Genomic DNA, 19,977 nt, shown 5'->3' on the forward strand with positions numbered 1-19,977 from the left:
TTTGTTGAAATCTCCATACACACACACACACACACACACACACTATTTTCTCACAATTATTTGTTGTGACTAAAAAGCGAGGACGCATTGAATCTGTTGGTGGGCGCGCACACGCGCACACCGCTGGTGTTTAATATCTGAAAAGCAGAGAGATAAACAACAGTTGGCTTTCAGAGGACACCGGTTTTAGTTAATCGGTTTTATTCCCGAGAGTATTTTTTTTTACTCAACCTTATTTTCCCAGGCGCTTGTGTTAGGATTCAGGATGATCTTTATGAGACAGGCAGATTATTCCTGTCCATCTGACTAGACAGTAAGAAGAGCACATGAAGAGCTCATGGCAACATTCAACTGCAATAAACTTACTTGCAAGATGGGACGAGGAACTTATCACCTTTTTAAACTTGGTCCATACACCTTCCTAAATTAAAATATGTTTTAATTATCTTATGACAGACGAGTAAAAACGTTTACATTGTTCCATTAGGATGACAGAATCTTTCATGTTTTAAGCAGGTAAGTAGTGAAACTTTTGATTTTATTGTATGCTTTTTAATGACAGACAGTGAATATTGTGGCAAATGTTATTTAATGTTGTAGTGAAGTGTGTATCTTATTAAGTTTAGAAGTAGGCTATGTGCCATATTCAACAGGCTACTATAACAACCTCGCTGGAAAAAACAACAAAACAATAGAACCCTGACCAAAACACAATACAAAATGTAATGATTCAATGGTTCTAATGGGAATTGTATTGGTTTTAATGGAAACTATAAAGTTGGTATGTGATGGGTTCTATTGGTGGGATGTTAAATCCTATTGGAAAAAATGCCCAAAACACACTACAAAAAGGAATTTTGTAATGCTTCTACTGGAAAAATCTAATGGTTTATAATGGTATTTTAATGGAAACTATTAGAACTTCTGTGATGGTTTCTATTGGGCTACTATTGTTTTTTTAGCAGTCATGGTACACTGCAAAAATGATTTATCTGGTAAATGTGCTTAATTTAACATCTAAAAGAAAAGATTTTATTTTAAAGGTTGCACAAAATAAAGAATTTAAGATTAAGAGGTGGGCCACCCATTCATACGAATGTGTGAAATAATAACACATAATATGGCGGCTGTAGTCATACCTAACGTTTAAGAGCCAGTCACATTTTTGATAGAGGTATGGAGGTCCCAGTGTACTGTTAAAAGAGCCAAACACTGTTTTAATAGAGGCACTGTCTGTTTGACGTCTCTTAAATGGAAAAATACCAGTGAGTGAGCACAATTTGTGATGTCATGGTGTCAGATTTAACCTTATTTAAAAACGTTATTTATCCTTAACATTAATAGATAAATAGAAGGTAACTAACTGGGAACAGCTGAATGAACTGACTGAAGTCATTTCTAAGGGTCCAATCACATCCCTCATTATTTAAAAACACAGGTAGAAATACTGTATAGCTCCTCCTTAAGCTAACAACTGTCCATTTTCACTTTTTACAGTGTACAGTATTTCACTGTTTTTTTTTTTAATGAAGTACATTGGAGTATCAAAGTACTATGACATTACCATCTCATATATTCACTGTACGATAGAGGTATATCATTTTTTGAAAGTGTGTAACTATATTTAATTATTGCACATGTAAAATTCTTGTTCTTTGTTCTATAACTACTAAATGTTTTTGGGGAAAGAATTTTTATGTAACCTACAAAAAAAAATGTAGATCACATGTATCTGAAAAAAAGTGGTGTAGGATTTACTTTGAAACCATTTTCAATCAGAAATTGCTAGTAAATTTCACAAGTAACATTAAATTAAACATTATATTTTTCTTGTAAAATATACATGATTTTTATTTATTTATGTTTATACAAAAATATAATTTTATTTCGTTACTCATGAAAGCATGTATTTGCACACAGTTTCACAGAAACATCATTAGGTGGTCTCAAACAAGATAAAACAAATACAGTGAACAATTACTTGAAAGAAAATGTGCATTACATATATGTTGATATTGGTAATGCTGATGTTTCAATAAAATAATACTCTTTCTCTCTCTCTCTCTGCCAGCTCCAGTGCTTTGCTTCCTGCTTAAGCTACAACATTCAAATCATTGACATCCCCAAATGCCACCATGCCCATCATCAGCAATGCCAATCATGATTTTAGTAGTCTCTCAGTCAGTACAGATGACAGCAGCCTTGACCTGTTTTTCTCTGAAATTCCAGAGACTGAAACCATCAAAGGTGTGTACTTTCAACGGGCCCAGCGACTACACAACATTGCGGCCTTCAGAGATGTCGACCATAGTACACTAGCCCTCATCAATGTTGGAGGAGATTGCTACACATTTCCTTGGAGCACACTGGAGGATTTCCCACTCACTCGTTTGGGACAGCTGTGTCACTGCAGCAGCCCGGATGATATCGCCCAGCTTTGTGATGATTACGATGAGGCCCGGCGAGAGTTCTTTTTTGACCGCAGCTCAATGGCCTTCCGGGTCATCTTAAACTTCCTGGCTGCAGGTAAACTGAGGTTGCTGCGGCAGGTGTGTGCTGTGTCACTGTCTGACGAACTCAACTATTGGGGCATAGACCCTGTTCACATGGAACGATGCTGTCGGCGCAAGTTGTTGTCCTGTGTGGAGGAAGTAGGAGAGAAGAAAAGGAAGGAGGAAGAGAGGAGGAAGAAAAGGCTAGTCATACAGAAGCCTATAACACAAGAGAAGGGCTACATCGGGTTCATGAGCCAGCTGCAAGAAATAGTGGAAAACCCTCATTCTGGCTGGCTTGGGAAAATCTTTGCATGTTTCTCAGTGGTCATGATTGCTGTGACAGTTATCAGCTTGTGTATTAGCACCATGCCTGATCACGATAACAGGGTTAGTGCACAAATTCATTATTTTTATAGATACTGTCTTCTGAGGGCACTCTATAGTATACCATGATATATATTCTACACTCTTTAAAAATAAAGGTTTATGCCATAAAAGAACCATTTTGGGTTCTCCAATTAACCTTTTGGTGAACAGTTCTAAAAAAACAACTATTTCCTCCTAGTGTGAAGAACATAGAACCTCTTTACACTATAAAGAACCTTTTGTGCAGTGTAAAGATTTCGTGGCTGTTAAAAGTTCTTCATTGAACCATAGATGCCATCAAAAACCTTTGTTTCAGAGTGTACACCAAATGGCAGGAGAATGCAAAAATATAAGGAATTAATGAGGTCACAATCACTTTTTTTGCATTTCTTCTCACCACAATTCAGCTTTACGTGACCATTACATTTGGGGAAGTCGTGGCCTAATGGTTAGAGAGTTGGACTCGTAATTCAAATTGTAGGTGGGGGAGTGAATGTCCAGCGCTCTCTCCACCCTCAATACCACGACTAAGGTGCCCTTGAGCAAGGCACCGAACCCCCAACTGCTCCCCAGGCGCCGCAGCATAAATGGCTGCCCACTGCTCCGGGTGTGTGTTCACAGTGTGTGTGTGTTCACTGCTGTGTGTGTGCACATTGGATGGGTTAAATGCAGAGCACGAATTCTGAGTATGGGTCACCATACTTGGCAGTATGTCACTTCACTTCATTTAATACTTTTATGTATTTGTGTTATTTGTGTGTGGAATATCTTGTTTTCAGTTTATTCATCCTTGTGACATACAGTAAAACCGATAATTCGATAATTTAAGAATGAACCATTTTTGCAGTAGTTTCAACAAAAGGACTATGTTCCAAATAATTATATTATAATTTACAAATTATAATTATAATAATGTATGGAGATAAATGTTATTACATTCCAAAAGCACACAAATACGTAGGGAGAAATTGGGAGGCCTCAGTTGGGGGGGGGGGATTCAGGAGAGATTAAAGCCAACATTGTGGTTATTCAATTTCAGCCCACTGTGTGTGTGTGTGTGTGTGGGGGGGGTATGAGAAGGGAATCCATAGTGAACGGAAGAGCAGAACCAAACAGCAACACTGATGGGAGATGAGTATAGTCCAAGGACAACAAAATAGGTGGGGCCAGCAATGAACATCAGGGAACGATGGTGATGGCAGGGGAGAAAGAGAGTGAAACCTGGAGAGTGGAGGCGGGGACTTGGCAGATAATGGTGAGATAACAAGGTAAAAAGAGGTGCACGGTAACAATAGACAATAGAGCAGATGGGATGACAAACACAAACACCATGTGTCAGCCATGTTATCCAGACAAACAAAAGACGAAACACAAACAAACCCTGAGCTAATCAGACCAGCGCCCTGACAGTGAGCACCCCCCACGCCCACCTGGAGCAACTCTGTGTGCTCCTAGGATGGAAAAGGTGTAGTGCAAGATGTCCTGAGACAGTAAGCTCAAAAAGGTAGTAGTATCCCCTACCACGCCTTCTGGTGTCCAGCAGCCTTGTTAGCACAACAGGATAAGAGGGAGGGAGGGAAGGAGAAGACATAGATTCAAAGGGGAAGAAATTACAGGCTTGACACGAAACACATGTAAGCTGGCACATGAGAGACAGACTTTGGTAATGTGATATAGCCCTAAGAACCTGTGTTCCAGCTTGCGTGCCAGCACCTTAAGGGACAGGTCCTTAGTGGAAAGCCATACCCTCTGCCCACAGACATACTTGGGATAAGCCTTGTCATATTTCCCGCTTGGAAAAGCACCTTACTGGCTCGTTCTCATTTGAGTCTGCACCACTGGACAAAGGCCTGGGTGAAGGGAACATGTGCCTCAGGTTCCTGAGAAGCAAAAAGATGCGGCTGATGACCAACAGAGTTTGGAAAGGGGGGTATACCACTGGCTTCCAGGGATTGTATTGTGGGCATACTCTGCCCAGGTGAGCTGATGGCTTCAGGAAGTGGGATTGTGGGATGCCAGACAGCAAAAATTTGCTCCAAATCATGGTTAGCTTGCTCAGACTGCTTGTTGGTCTGAGGATGGAATCGTGAAGTCAGAATTGCAGTAGCACTGAAAAATGGGAAAAAATCTGGGGAGAGGGAAAATGGAAAAAAACCTATCAGAGACCACATTTTTGGGAAGCTATGAATCTTAAAGACATGACAGACTACCACCTGAGCAGTTTTTTTTTTTTTTTTAGCTGAGGGGAATTTGGGAAGGGAATTTAATTGAGCCACCTTTGAAAAATTGTCCACAACTTTAAAAAACATGGAATTGTCCATGGAGGAAGGGAGGCCAGTGTCAATATGGGACCAGGGGTGGGTGGCGATTGGCAGACCAAGAAAGGCTCCACTGCCCCTTCCAGCTGTTATCACTACTCATCCAAAAACTGCCTAACTGTGAGCAGCTCCTTTTTACCAACATCATCATTTCGTTCTGCTAGGCTCAGGTGGTGAGCAAAGTATGTGCATGTGTGCACCATCCCATGATGAGGATATAATAAAGAAAGGACCACCCCAACTCTGACCTCTGAAGCATCAATCTCCATAATGAACTACAGATCAGGGTCTGGAACAGACAAGACAAGTGTAGATGTGAAACATTTTCATAAAAAGCCCCCTGTGCCTGCTCTGACCACCTAAAAGGTACTTGTCAGAGCAGTTAAGGGGGCAGTGTTCTGACTATAATGCCTAATGGAACAGCAATAAACAATGGCAAACACCAGGAACCGCTGCAGAGCTCTATGAGAGTCAGAGAGTCTGGCCACTCTGAGACATGCATCACCTTAGTCTGCTTGAAATAAGTACTTCTGCGCTTTGACATAAAGTTGATTTTCAAGTAGCCTCTGCAGCACTTGTCAGAGATATTGAGTGTGTACCTGCAAAGATGGGGAATCAATGTACACAAAGACAAATCGATTATGTCTCTGAGATGTTACCTTTGACACGGAAGCTTCGAGGCACATATTGAGAATGCTGCAGCGGTCCTCAGCGAAGCCCCGTATCAGGGCATGTATTAGTTTCACAGAGTCATGTGAATAAGAACAAACAAAGCCTCACTTTCTGTCCAATCACATGCGCAATTTGTTCTGTGTATTGGAATGCCCCAGATTTACGAGCGAGTTTTCATTCAGATTTATTAGATTACATTTTTAAATACCCAGTCTGCATGAACGGCCACTGCTTTGGAAACAGCACAAGGTGAATTTTGCCAAGAAGAGTGGGCCATGACACGTTGACAGTGTCGGTTTCTGCATGTCAGCTAAACCAGGCCATCAAACAAAGTTGGAAGGTCATGGATGGCAATCTCCCTGAAAACATAAAGCAGCTTCATTTCAAGCCAGTGACCGGGTGTTTTAAAAATCTTGATAATTTCCTGAAGAAACAGCTTGCATATGACACAGTAAGGTGCTTACTTATCCCGGATGGTAGTTGCCCACTATCTGGCCCTCCCAGTGAGTAGAGTAATGACGAATTCCACCTTTGCTGCTTCGGTAGCAAAGGTTGAGGGTTGCAGGGCAAATGTGATGGCACATTGGAAGAGAAATGGTTGACATGACTTAGGAACCCCATTATAAGGAGGTGGCGTTGGCACTCTAGGTTCCGGAGCCACCTGGGAATGAATAGGAACAGGCGATGGTAGCCCGGATCTGCTCAAACCCTGCTAATTCCATGCTGGCCAGATTGAATTGGGATAACAGTGATATATTGAAAGCACACAAAACCAGGACTGCAGGGAAAAATAGGGAGGCCACAGTCAGGAGGGTAGTCAGGAGAGATCCCAGCCAAATATGTGGTTGTTTTGCATTTGCCCAATTAGGCGTGCTGGAGCTACAAGATAGGTGAGGCCAGCAATGAACAGCAGGGAACATGAAATGGCAATGGCAGGGGACAGATTTCAAAGGATTAAAGGTGCACTCATTTTTCTCTCAATAAAGTTTTAATTCAAATAACTAGAAAGGTACAAAATGATTAGTGCACTTAAAAATAGACTTACAATAGCCTTATAAAAGCTGTATTATTAAAAAAAAAAAACTTTACTGTAAAACGTATTACATTTTAATTTTACAGATTTAATTTAAATTTACAGTAAAGATTTCATTAAAAATGTATTAATTGAAATAATGTTAATATACTAAATTTCTTTGGTACCTTTTTTACCTTTATGGTATATTGACAAGTTGACAACTACCTTTAAAACACAAAGAGAATAAGCTGAGGTAAATACAAATATATAGGTGCACACAGAGGCGTCATGCGTAATTTTTGAGGGGGCACGAGTGTGTGTGTGGGGGGTCGTCATGTGAGATACAGCATCCACAATAGCACTTTTGTTCTTCTGTTTTCTTTTTTTCCCTTTTCATTCGAAACATTCCCAAACGCATTAAGTGATGTTTTATTAACAAATTTCGGGAGGAGCATGCGCAGATAATTAACACATCAACATCAGTAATCACACCATCTATCCAACCAGCACGAGAGAGAACCCCTATAAATAATCAAAGCAATCTTACCTTCATCATTTCTAGTCATTCAGCATCCCTCCACCACCCTGACTCCTCACCTTCAGCCCGCTCCTACCCCAGCACGGGGAGGAGCACTCGATTCTCACCTTTATAGATTATGTTAGTTGATCTATAGTGGGGGTAACACTTTTTACAGTAAGTGTTAATTATGGTAAAGTGCTACCATAGTGGGCGATGGTCAAAGTAACCTAATAATGTAATCTATTAATTACGCTTATCAAATTTTGGATTTTAATTTTATTTATTGTGTGGTAACCGTTTTATAAAAGCAATAAGGTACTCGAGGCCGTGCTGTATCGTGAATAAATCACGGCTGATACAACACGGCCTTGAGTACCTTGCTTACATAAAAACCTGTCTGTTTACTTCAAATTCCTTTATTTAACCAGGAAAAGACTCACTGAGATTAAAATATGTTTTCCAGGAGTGTTGCATATACGAATAAACAACATAGTTAAAAGTCCCATGACATGCTGTTTTTTGGATGCTTTTATACAGGCCTAAGTGGTCCCTACAGTACAGTATCTGAAGTCTTGTTCCCGAAATTCAGCCTTGGTGCAGAATTTCAGCCACTATGAGCCAGTCCCACAATGAGCTTTTCTAATGGTGCGTTCACACCGGACGCGACTTGCGCAAATAAATCGCGCTATTCGCGCGTAGTTGGACGCGTGAACATTTTGGGTTTACTCGCTTCATTCGCGCGTGAAATTCACTGCACAACAGACGCGAATTCACGTGATGGGCGGGGCTTCTGCCGTGGGGCACAATGACGGCCACAGAGAGCATATGTATAGAATTTGGCAAATAAAATCAGCCCTTTATGTGCTATGGAAACACTGGACGCGTGTATTTCAGTCGAGAATGTAGTTGTTTAAAACTCAAATCTGCGGTTTATTTATAAAAGCAGCCCCTATTTGAAAATGTGCTTCGCCGATTTCGGAGCCGTGAGCTCCAGGCGATCACCGGGCGCTCGTGCTCATGTATCCCGAAGAGAGGAGCATAACCTCGGCTAGTCCTTCTGATATTTGCCGCTGGCTCTGATGTCTCTGTAGTGGATAAACATAAGATATAATTTGTTTTGGGTAAATCTAACAGGTAATCTTTGGTCTATAGTACAGCTACGATGATTTAGTCCTCTATTGTTGTTTTGACTTCTGCCTCGCTCGTAATCACTTCACTACTAGAGCAATCTCCTGATTGGTTAGCGCGGCGCGAATATCCGCCAAAGTTCAGATTTTTGAACTTGCCCGATTCGCGGGAATCAAACGCTCGAAATGCTCAATTCGCGCCGCGTCATTCGCGCCGCCTCATTCGCGCGAATCGCGCCGCAGGATGTCTATTCGCGTCTTTGCATTGACTTAACATGTAAATCACTCGCGCTTAATGCTTCATTCGCGTCTGGTGTGAACGCACCATTAGGATGTGCCATTTCTGTGTCTGTAGCTTTAAATGCTAATGAGGAGGAGAGAGGCGGGGCAAGGTGGAGGGTGGGTGTGGTCTGCAGCTTGCACCACGGTACCATGCGCTAATGTTGACAGTGGATGTATCGCAATGGCTGGTAGACACGCAGTCCTTCAAGCTTTTCAGTTTGACCCAGAATCTGATCCGGATGGAGAAGCACCGGATGAATAAATTGCAACTCAGCGGCTACAGCAGGACGTCTCCGAATGGTTAGTTTAAAATATTGTGTCTGGATACGGTCAGTGTTTCCCACACATAGACTTTACCTGGGCGGGTCGCAACAATATCCACCGCCCGCTGCCATCAGCTCCCGTGTCTCACACACACGAGCGCGACTTTAGAACAATATTTAGTAACTTCCAGACCCTTTAGGCGGCTTTTTTCCCATAACGGGTACATAAAAAAAAAAACTCATCATTCAGTTGGAAGATGTCTCCAGTACTGCCCCGCGAGTGCGAGGTCTCTCTCCCGGCGCAGTGTCGTCTGTTCTGAGCAGCGAGCGGCAGAGAAGCAGCGCTTTCAGTTTGCCTTAAAGCAGCAGACTCATCAATAAATCATTTACAAAACAGCGTTTCCAAGCACTTGTCGCTTACTGACTGTTTGGACTTTTAAATAGGAACATAATTTGTCTGTTAATATGCGCAGTTTATTACTCAGATGCAAAACGGTAATGTAGCCAAAACCACTGCATATAGTCGCTTTTTAGTGTAAGTTAGATGTATATTGATTTTATCAGACGATGTTGCGATTATAAATCAGGATTTAAGGAGTAAAGTGCGAGTGATTGAGGGTTAACGTATTATTAATGGGTCGTGTTTACTAATTATACTTGTTTTATGCATGACAACAGAAAATATGTAAATGTGAACAGCTTTATTCAGTTGTATTACAGTATGTGAGAGTTCATAGAGTAGAACAGAACTGAAGTGCCAAAAAACAATGCTTCGCTCCTTTGCAAGCCATGATGTCTCTCACTCGCCTCGCACGGTCGTAGCTCATTTTCTCATGGGCGGGCAAAACAGAGAGAGGGGAGGTAACCTTTCCCCGTATGACGACAAAAGGGGAAGATTCCAGATCGGGCCATCTGAGCTTTCATTTTCTCAAAGGCGAAGCAGGATACCCAGGGCTTAGTTTACACCTATCGCCATTTCTAGCCACTGGGGGACCATAGTCAGGCTAGGGGAACTCATATTAATGTAAAAAACCTCATAAAGTGAAATTTTCATGCCATGGGACCTTTAAAACAAACATTACAAACCAACATATAACCTGTTAAAAACAATTACACACGTTAGGCACGACACTTTAAAACATTATTGCTTTTATAAAATAGTTACCACACAATAAAAAATATTAAAACACAAAATTTTATAAGCATAATTAATAGATTACATTATCAGGTTACTTTGACCATCGCCCATAGATCAACTAGCATAATCTATAAAGGTGAGAATCTAGATATTTCATAGTTAATGCGTTTGGGAATGTTTCGAATATAAATCAAATAAAACATAAGAACATAAGTGCTATTGTGGCTGCTGTATTCACTTTATCTCAGTAACTGCACCCCGCTTTCAGCTTTAAATCTGTCTTTCATTACATATTTCCTTTAATAAAGCAAAAATGTCAATAGCTACATTGTCTTTTATTTTTATTTTTATTTTACAGATTTTGTAGACCATGCTTTAATAAGTGATGTTTAATCTAAACATTCACCTGATTTTCTCCTTATTGTTCTTTTACAGGGTGAATGCTCAGAAAAATGTCGCAACATATTCATAGTGGAAACGGTGTGCGTGGCCTGGTTCTCCGTGGAGTTTTTGTTGCGCTTCCTGCAGGCTCAAAGCAAACTGCAGTTTGTTCGAAATCCACTTAATATCATAGATGTCATAGCCATTCTACCATACTACATTTCTTTGGTTGTCGGTAGCGAAGATGAATCTGAAGAAGCCGAGCTTAATGGTAGCGCTGGTCGTGGATATTTAGATAAGCTGGGTTTAATTCTGCGAGTCATGCGCGCCCTGCGAATCCTGTATGTGATGCGACTGGCACGACACTCACTGGGCCTTCAGACACTGGGTCTTACGATACAACGGAGTATGCGAGAATTTGGACTCTTGCTTCTCTTCCTCTGCGTGGCTGTAGCGCTATTCTCACCTCTCGTACATTTGGCAGAGAAAGAATTCACAAAGTACAGGCCCACTGGGCCCCACAGCTTTAGCAGCATTCCTGCTTCCTATTGGTGGGCTATCATATCCATGACGACTGTTGGCTACGGTGACATGGTACCACACAGTATACCTGGCCAGCTTGTTGCCTTTAGCAGCATACTGAGTGGTATTCTTATTATGGCTTTTCCAGCTACATCTATCTTCCATGTGTTTTCTCGTTCATACCACGAGCTGAAGTGTGAACATGAAATGATTTGTAAAGAGGAGCGAGTGGCCACTTTGGATGCTAAAGAGGATGCCCAGAGAGTGCTGGAGAGACAATAATTTTCTTGGGCCAGCACTAACAGTAATAATCAACGCAAGGGCAATGGCACAACTGCCAGTCAGCCAACTGCGTGCTGCAATGACATCTGATCTTATATTTGCATATCTCTTCATACTTTGTTGGTTTTCTTATTTTCTACATGTGATTTTGAAACAGTTGGAATGTGATTTATGTGACAAATCAATAAAATAATTACCTGTACCGTTAAAATTACAGAGGTTTTGTATATAATGTGTTCCTTAAACATAAAAATGTGTCTGTATTTGTGATTATTGTTCCATTATATACATTTATATTGTGAATGAAATTATTAATTGAGGACACACCACATTACCATGTCACAGACAACCAGTCACAGCCTTTACATTTACAGTTACCTTCAACCTTTTGGTATTTGTGGTTTGCATAATTTATTAATCCATATTTCTGAAAACACAAGCTCAAGCAGCTCAAGAATATGATAAGCCAAATAATTGGTACCTATTATATGCAATATTTCTTTGGAGAAAAAACATAATAAAGGTGTATATCTACTTCAAGGACTATTTTTGTTTCTGCAAATTAGCATCTTTTTAAGCATACTTAAAGCCACTGGTACAATATATAATGAAAGAAAAAAGAAAGAAACTACAATGTGGTTTCATGAATGTAAATATTTTTGTATGTAGTAGTAAATCACAGTGCTTATAGGTTTTCGAACATGAAATGGATTTAAAATATACATATATGTATATATTCGAGAACATTCAAAGACATTAGAGCACACGAGTATGTTTAGACTTTTCTTTGATTGTACAATGAAGCATGTTGTTTTGTTAAGCCACATAATAACATGAACATTCATTTCTCTAATATGTTTGTCATCGTCAGTGACAGCTGGCCAATAGAGGGTGATAGAGAGCCGCCCTCGGTGAACCACACTCAAATTAAAAATTGATGTCTGCTTCATGATATATGATATGTGCAAAATAGTGTATATGCTGTATGTCCCCCTGTAGTGTCTGTTGGCATCTCCTGTTATTGCAGCTTGGCTTTTGCTGTTGAACTATACAGAAATTGTGACATGATTTTTTTTCAATTTATCTTGAAAAAAGCTTTGTTTTGTGAGAATAAATCTTAGATTTTATTCTGAACAATGATGTTTATTAAATTTTTTTTTCTTAAAAGTCTTTTTCTTTATCTCTTTAGCATTAAATAAAGGAATGTTTTATAAAGCTGCTGTGGCACAACCCTACATGGAAAATGTTCCACCAGCCACCACTGACTATCATGTGGCTTGACTTTTTTTTTCTTTCAGCATCACTCAACATACCTCATTATCTTTAATTAATATACTAATGTATTGGAAAATCATATGTTAGTTTCTAAGTCAGTCATTGGCTTTGTGTAATTCAGATGATCTTCACTAATGTTTTTGCCACATATCATAGTAGACAATGCTGTTTCCTGATCTCTGATGTCCTTACGGGGTGGAACTAGTTATGCAAACAAAAAGGGTTTGTCTCACTATGTACTTCACGCTCACCGTGCACAGTCATGCCATGGTAGTGCTTGATAATGTGAATGCAATTCTACAAACAGAGGAAATATGAAGGAAGACTATGAAAAACAAAGGTAAAGCACCAATGCTTCTGTTTTAATTTGTATATTAAATTATAAAGACATATCATTAAGTCACTTAATGATTCAATTTGTAAACTCTTTTTAGAAGTGATTTAGATAAGATCAGTTTCTATCCACCTTGTGCATGAGTTGCAAAGCATTAAATATAACTGAAGAATTTTGATGCTTTTATTAACTGTAGTACCTTATCATATGTGTGACCCTGTCCCTGTACCATAAAACCAGTCATAAGGGTCCATTTTTGGGGTCCAAAACTGAGATTTATACATCTGAAAGCTGAATAAATAAGCTTTCCATTGATGTAAGTTGATAGGACAATATTTGGCTGAGATTCAACTATATGAAAATGTGGAATCTGAGGGAGTTTTATATATATTTACAGTAGGAAATTTACAAAATATCTTCATGGAACATGATCTTTACTTAATGTCCTAATGTATTTTTGGCTAATGCTACAAACATATCCCAGCGACTTAAGACTGGTTTTGTGGTCCAGGGTCACATATACCTTGTACAGCATCTCCGTGTGTATAAATGAAAACAAACATTTATTTAGATGAATGCATCAATACACAACATGCCAAAAGATAGCTAAAACATTTTTTCTCTTTTTAGTCATGGCCAATCAAGTAGTGGATGCAGATCTCTTCGTTTGTTTTTTATATTCACCATTTTCCTGGTCCTGGTCCTGTGCTACTACATCTCAGAATCCTGGGTTGTAATAGCTGGATGTTTTCTTCCAGAGAAATTTATCATTAAAATGGTCAACGATTCGCTGAATACAGTGCCAACAGTGACTTCTGTGGAACCGTGGAAGCCTCCGGACCCATATTGTGTGGCATACCCACACAAGTATAATTTAGTTTTGAATGAGCCAGAGAAGTGCCAGAAGGAAAACCCTTTCATAGTATTAATGGTACCAGTAGCTCCAAGCAATATAGCTGCTCGGGATGCCATTCGTTCAACTTGGGGATCAGAGAGGCTAGTTGGGGACAAGACTGTGAGCATATTATTTCTGTTGGGACTCCCCACTTCAGAAGAAAGTGAAACGCTACAACAAAATTTGCTACACGAAAGTGAGAAATATCATGACCTTATACAAAGTGATTTCTGGGACAGTTACTACAATCTTACCATTAAGACAATGGTAATGCTAGAATGGCTGACTGTTTACTGTCCAAATGGCTCCTATGCAATGAAAGTTGACGCTGATGTGTTTCTCAATGTGAAAACCTTAGTCAATATGCTTCTGTCTGCTCCAAAGCAGAACTATATGACTGGACTTGTGGCTAGGAATGCAATGGTACTGAGAGACCCTCATTCTAAATGGTATCTTCCAAAAACTGTTTACAAGCCACCTTTTTATCCACCCTATGCTCTGGGCTTGGGATATGTTTTCACCCTAGACCTGCCAGAGAAATTTATTAAGGCAGCCCAGCTTGTCAAACCATTTTACATAGAGGATGTATTTCTAGGTCTATGTATGACACATTTAGGAATTGCTCTGACCAATCCACCTGATGGAAGCCTATTCAATGTCTTCCCTGTCGAATACAACCGCTGCCGCTATTCAAAACTCATCGCCACAACGACACGAAGCTTGAGAGACCAAGTGGAGTTTTGGAAGGATTTACAGAGACCTGGTCCATATTGCTAACAACAAATAGTTAAATCTGTGTAATGGTCACATGACATGTAACAAACTTGAAAAGCTTGTCTGTCTTTTTAAACATGGACAACCAAAAACAGGCTATAACAAAACTGGGTTAATTATGCAGGTCTTCAGGTTCATGCAGTCAGCAACAATAATCCAGTCCTAGTGTAAAATGTGTTTTGACTTCAAATGCATCAGCAACAACCTACAGCCAGGTTTCCACCCAAGGATTTATTTGCGGAAAAATATTTAGTGTTTTCAAATATTTACGATATAGCTGATGGAAATGCCAATCATCGATTACATTTCTCATGTGTTGACAAAATCTTTTTCCATTTAACTTTAACGCATAAATCCATATCGATACTTCAAATGACGCAAAAATTAGTTTGGAAACAAAAATATATTTTGCATATGGGCCTGTTTCTTTTATATATAATATCTTATGTTTTTCTCCGTTCGCAGAAGCGTGAATCCTCACCTTCATGTTGTTTATGCTACTTTTTGTGTGTATAAAATGAATCCCTGGTAAACAAATTTAGGTATTTGTAATGGGTCAAGCCACCTATCAATTTAAATTCAATTTAATGGTAATTTAACAATCTTGTCGGTTAACGGTTAATATGACTTAACGACCGTCGGTTAGGAGAAATAAAATAATGTATATGCACTTGTTTTATTTATGTATTGATAAGCGAAGTTTGATTTAAATCCTACGTGGCGCCTCATAGTAATTCGGTTGATTTGAGGGTGAAGTTAGAACTTGGGTTCACGAGATGAGATTTTTAGAGTTAAAAAAAAAAATCCTCGATGAAATATATAAGGAAAATAATCTTTTATTCAACTGAAATACAAAATGCAAAAAATGTAGGTGCATTCTGAAATCAACTTATACTTTATGAAATTAAACTTTTTTAATTAATTATATGCAGTAATAAACAACATGTAAACTAGAGCTGCACGATTCTGGATATATTGAGAATCACAATTTTATTTTATTTTATTTTTTATAAATTGGAGATCACGATTCTCTCACACAATAACGTAATTTACTAGTGGTTCTGACAAAATATTCATTGCTTAAGTCGAAACGTGTAGTGTGACTTGCGCTTTACATCTACTTATTCATAAATAAAGCGAATTTAACACATATACCCTGAACTCTCGGTTTATTAAGTTGCATACTCATATTACGTTGGTTCCAAAACACCTGTGAAGACTTGGATGTGTTAGACGAGAAAATGTTGGTTTTAAGATTTGTGAGGAAACATTAAATTGACATTGGTGTATTTTAGAGTAGTGTTTTACAATTATTAAATTATATAACTTTTTTTATATAAATTATTATGCATAAACTGTGCCATTACACCCACTGGAGCATCATCAAAACTGTATACATGCGCCAAATTCCTCTAAACCTGAGAGGCCTGTACATGTATTAAACTAACTCTGGTTCAGAAAGTTGCTATAGCAACTAAAATACCTTGAATGTCTCAGTTTTATTTTTTTTTTTTGTCAAGTTATCCGTTTACTTTTCTGTAAACATACTCAGACATGTTGCATAACCTGTTTTCTGGAATAACCTGTTTCGTTTGTCCCAATATGATCAGATTAGTCCCATTATTTTCCACTCGTTTCCTTGTGTATACACTTCCTTATTTGCATCAGTTCTTTATTTGTTCTCATCCATGTCTTCAACTGTGACAATTTTTTTCCTAATTTGTAATATGATCAGATATTGCATATGTGCACATTCACAAGAGACAAAGATTAGTTCATTTTGTCAAACGAGACAGTCAGTAAAATGATCCATTCTTAGTCCTTCTTTATCTTCATTTTTTTTTTTTAATCTGGTAAGTGTGGATCAGGATTTCTTTATGTTTGTTGAATTGTGAGCTCAATTATATCCTCTTATCTAATGCTGTTGCTTTTGTTTTCTAAAAAATAAATAAACATTCATCATCTGAATTGCTTTTCAAAAATTTTAGAGATGAATTCCTTTAATTATAAATATTTGAGACAGATTATCATCGCATCATCTTTTTTTTCCAAAATTGATATTTCCCTGTGTTATGTTTCCCTCTTCTGTGTAATGTACTATTAAGAGCTGTATGTCAGAACCTAGGTCTGTAGATTAAGGTTTCCTTTCTCTTCCTGCTATTTTATGTTATGGTGAATTGGTGGCTAATATCTATGAATGCATATAATCATATTGATATATTTTTGTACGTTCTGTTTTTTTACGCTGCACTATTGGTTAGATTTAAGAGTGTGTTAGTGGTGGACCTCCATGTTTTTTTCTTCGTTTTTGTTTAACTTTTAAACAAAAATGCACATTTCTGTTTTACAGAATCACAAACAAACTCAAACAAAATTTCCACCTCAAAAAATAATTTTCTCATGAGATTTCTCATGATTAGATTGTTATGACACGATCTACCCTCTATTCCTCCTTACATTGTTTTGCTATCTGCTCCTCATTCATTGTTTAATTATATGCTTCAATTCAGTCTAATGATACTTCATTGTTATCTCTGTTAGCCTAACCCTAACCCTATAGGAACAATAGATCTTTTGCTAGGTTTTCATTATTTGCCAGATGAATCTGGTCAACAAGGGACCCTGGAAACTTAGGAATGATCCCAGACATATAAGCTATGTGCATATGTACTACTGTTACGCTCCCAGTTAGTCTAGGGTTAGGGGAACAAGTAACAGAATAAAAAGGTGATGTGTGGAGGCAGCAAGGTTCAATTCCCAAACCCCGGTGCTTTAACAAATGCAAACAATCAAGTCAATATCAAGAAACAAGTTATTTTATTTCAAAGTTATGGGCGCATGTTGAAGCTTCAAGAGGGGGCAAGGCCAAAATAATAAACATAAAACCTCTAACTATTAGGGAAAAACTAACTAAGCTAAAACAAAGAAAAGGAAACAAAAATACAATAACAATACACTAACTCTCCAACTAGCATAAACAGAAATAAATTATTCCCCATAAATTAACAATAAACTTCATAAATAACAAAAGAAAATACAAACAGATAACTTCCAAACCAAACTTCTTGTCGTAGGCCTCAGTCACCACAAGAGTGTTAACACAATAACACTACAAAGAAAGCAATCAACAAAATATTAAACAAAACAACTAATAAAGCTTGTTGGGTTGAGAACAGAAGCCTCACGACACAGCCTCACAGTTTCCCCTGTGGGGGGGGGGGGGGGAGAGAGAGAGAGAGAGAGAGAGAGAGAGTATGGTATGAAATGTTCACACAAGTTCTTATTTGTTAAAAATGTTTAAGTTTATATTGTTATAATGTTTTTATTCTGTTATTTTGATATTTTCATTGTTATTATATTTCAAGCTTTGGCAATATTGTATTTTTTACAGTCATGCCAATAAAGCAATATTGAATTGAATTGAGAGAGAGAGAGAGAGCGAGAGAGAGAGAGAGAGAGAGAGAGAGAGAGAGAGAGAGAGAGAGAGAGAGAAACCACTCCAGGTGCTGAAAATCATGGGACTTGAGTCATAACAAATTAATTACACTTCCAATATAATTTTCCAAAAGATGATTTTGGTCATTTAAGGTACTTGTTATCATGCTGATATATGTTCAATTGTTCGTTTTTGTGATAAGTTTGATTTTAGCTTGTATTTTGATGCTGTAAAAACGGGGCGTGTCGTTGTGATTGACAGCTTCTCTGAGCGGACTGTCGGAGCTTCGAGAGGAGATTGAAGATATAGCCTACTAATAATTTTCGATTTCTGTGTTATTTCACACCGACAAAATGGGTTGTTCAGCAGTAAACTGTATGATGCTAACTTTTTTTTTTCATATTATTAACCAACTAGCCTGAATTAACTAAAGATTTAAAGAATTTGCTGTCCCACACATTGTGGTACACTACTTGTTCATTTTAAATAATTAAAATAAATAGCCTACCTCACTACTCTTTTTCAATATTTTATATATTTTATTGTGTGTTTTTAAATTTATGTAGTTAGTTGTTGTATTTACCTTATTTTAACAAGCCTGCTTCGGGGAGTCAAATGAGAAGTTCAGGGGGCGTGGTTGATTGAGTCTGCACTGCGGGAGTTTGATTCCGCAGCTCCACCTCACGACTCTACTGCGCAGACTCGGGCTCCAAACTAATCTCTACTGCGCAGACTCGGGCTCCAAACGAATCTCTACTGCGCAGACTCGGGCTCCAAACGAATCTCTACTGCGCAGACTCGGGCTCCAAACGAATCTCTACTGTGCAGACTCGGGCTCCAAACGAATCTCTACTGCGCAGACTCGGGCTCCAAACGAATCTCTACTGCACAGACTCGGGCTCCAAACGAATCTCTACTGTGCAGACTCGGGCTCCAAACGAATCTCTACTGCGCAGACTCGGGCTCCAAACGAATCTCTACTGCGCAGACTCGGGCTCCAAACGAATCTCTACTGCGCAGACTCGGGCTCCAAACGAATCTCTACTGCGCAGACTCGGGCTCCAAACGAATCTCTACTGCGCAGACTCGGGCTCCAAACGAATCTCTACTGCGCCGAACATGCACGTCTGTACCAGCATTTGTGTGAAACAGAAGCAGATTAATGTTAAATTCAAACTCCATCAGGTGCTTTTTGACGCTTCGATGGAAAACAATGCTTAGTTGTGTTTTTTTTGCATAGGTTGTCCAAGGCTTTTTAATTCAAGTACGTTTTATTTTTATTGTATAAGAATAGAATTAGAAGTAATTTAGACACTATTTATACACCATTTGCTTAAAGTTGTCTTATGTTTGATGCGAAACAAACCCAAAAGCAAAACAAGGGGAGTCCGCTTTTAGCTATTATTTTAGCTAATTGAGGCTTTTGAGACGGTTTCTTCCAAGCTGTTCTCAACATAGACGTGTAGTCATCTGCCACTGGAATACAAGGTGCAGAACTATTCTGAGATGTGCCTTCCCATACACCCCGAACAGGAGCAGGATCAGGCAATGGAGACTGCAGGCCAACAATCTTGGCTGCGCTAAATACCTTAGTAATAAGGGTATTTGAAGAAAACTCCTCTTTCATTGTTGATTCATCATCAACTTCTGCAGAGTCTGAATGAGTTCCCTCACATTGGCTCCCTTCTCCCGACTGTTGTGCAACATCAAAGAGAGAGTGGGGAGCCAGAAGTGATAACACATCAGCATCCTTTGCGCCTTCCCCAGGACGAGACTGTTGCCCATCCGTTGGAACTTCTTCCTTACTGGGAGGTAGAGATGAGGAGGAGGACCAATTAGCTTCAAACTGATCCATTATCCGTGATAAACTCTGAATAGCTGC

General features: G+C 38.9%; 2 protein-coding genes across 2 annotated transcripts; both read left to right on the forward strand.

Annotated features, from left to right (window-relative positions):
• The first annotated feature begins 285 nt into the window (after positions 1 to 285).
• On the forward strand, positions 286 to 12,544 carry kcng4b (potassium voltage-gated channel, subfamily G, member 4b). The gene is made up of 3 exons (XM_079431097.1): positions 286 to 516; positions 2,072 to 2,882; positions 10,632 to 12,544. Exons 2-3 carry the CDS (start codon positions 2,136 to 2,138, stop codon positions 11,379 to 11,381), a joined length of 1,497 nt encoding a protein of 498 aa, XP_079287223.1. The 5' UTR covers positions 286 to 516; positions 2,072 to 2,135; the 3' UTR covers positions 11,382 to 12,544.
• A 346-nt stretch (positions 12,545 to 12,890) lies between these two features.
• Positions 12,891 to 16,684, forward strand: LOC306881912 (beta-1,3-galactosyltransferase 2-like). Its single transcript, XM_079436270.1, has 2 exons — positions 12,891 to 12,996; positions 13,621 to 16,684. Exons 1-2 carry the CDS (start codon positions 12,971 to 12,973, stop codon positions 14,660 to 14,662), a joined length of 1,068 nt encoding a protein of 355 aa, XP_079292396.1. The 5' UTR covers positions 12,891 to 12,970; the 3' UTR covers positions 14,663 to 16,684.
• Positions 16,685 to 19,977: the final 3,293 nt, after the last annotated feature.

The sequence above is a fragment of the Barbus barbus genome (assembly GCF_936440315.1).
Source record: "Barbus barbus genome assembly, chromosome: 2".
Taxonomy (NCBI): domain Eukaryota; kingdom Metazoa; phylum Chordata; class Actinopteri; order Cypriniformes; family Cyprinidae; genus Barbus; species Barbus barbus.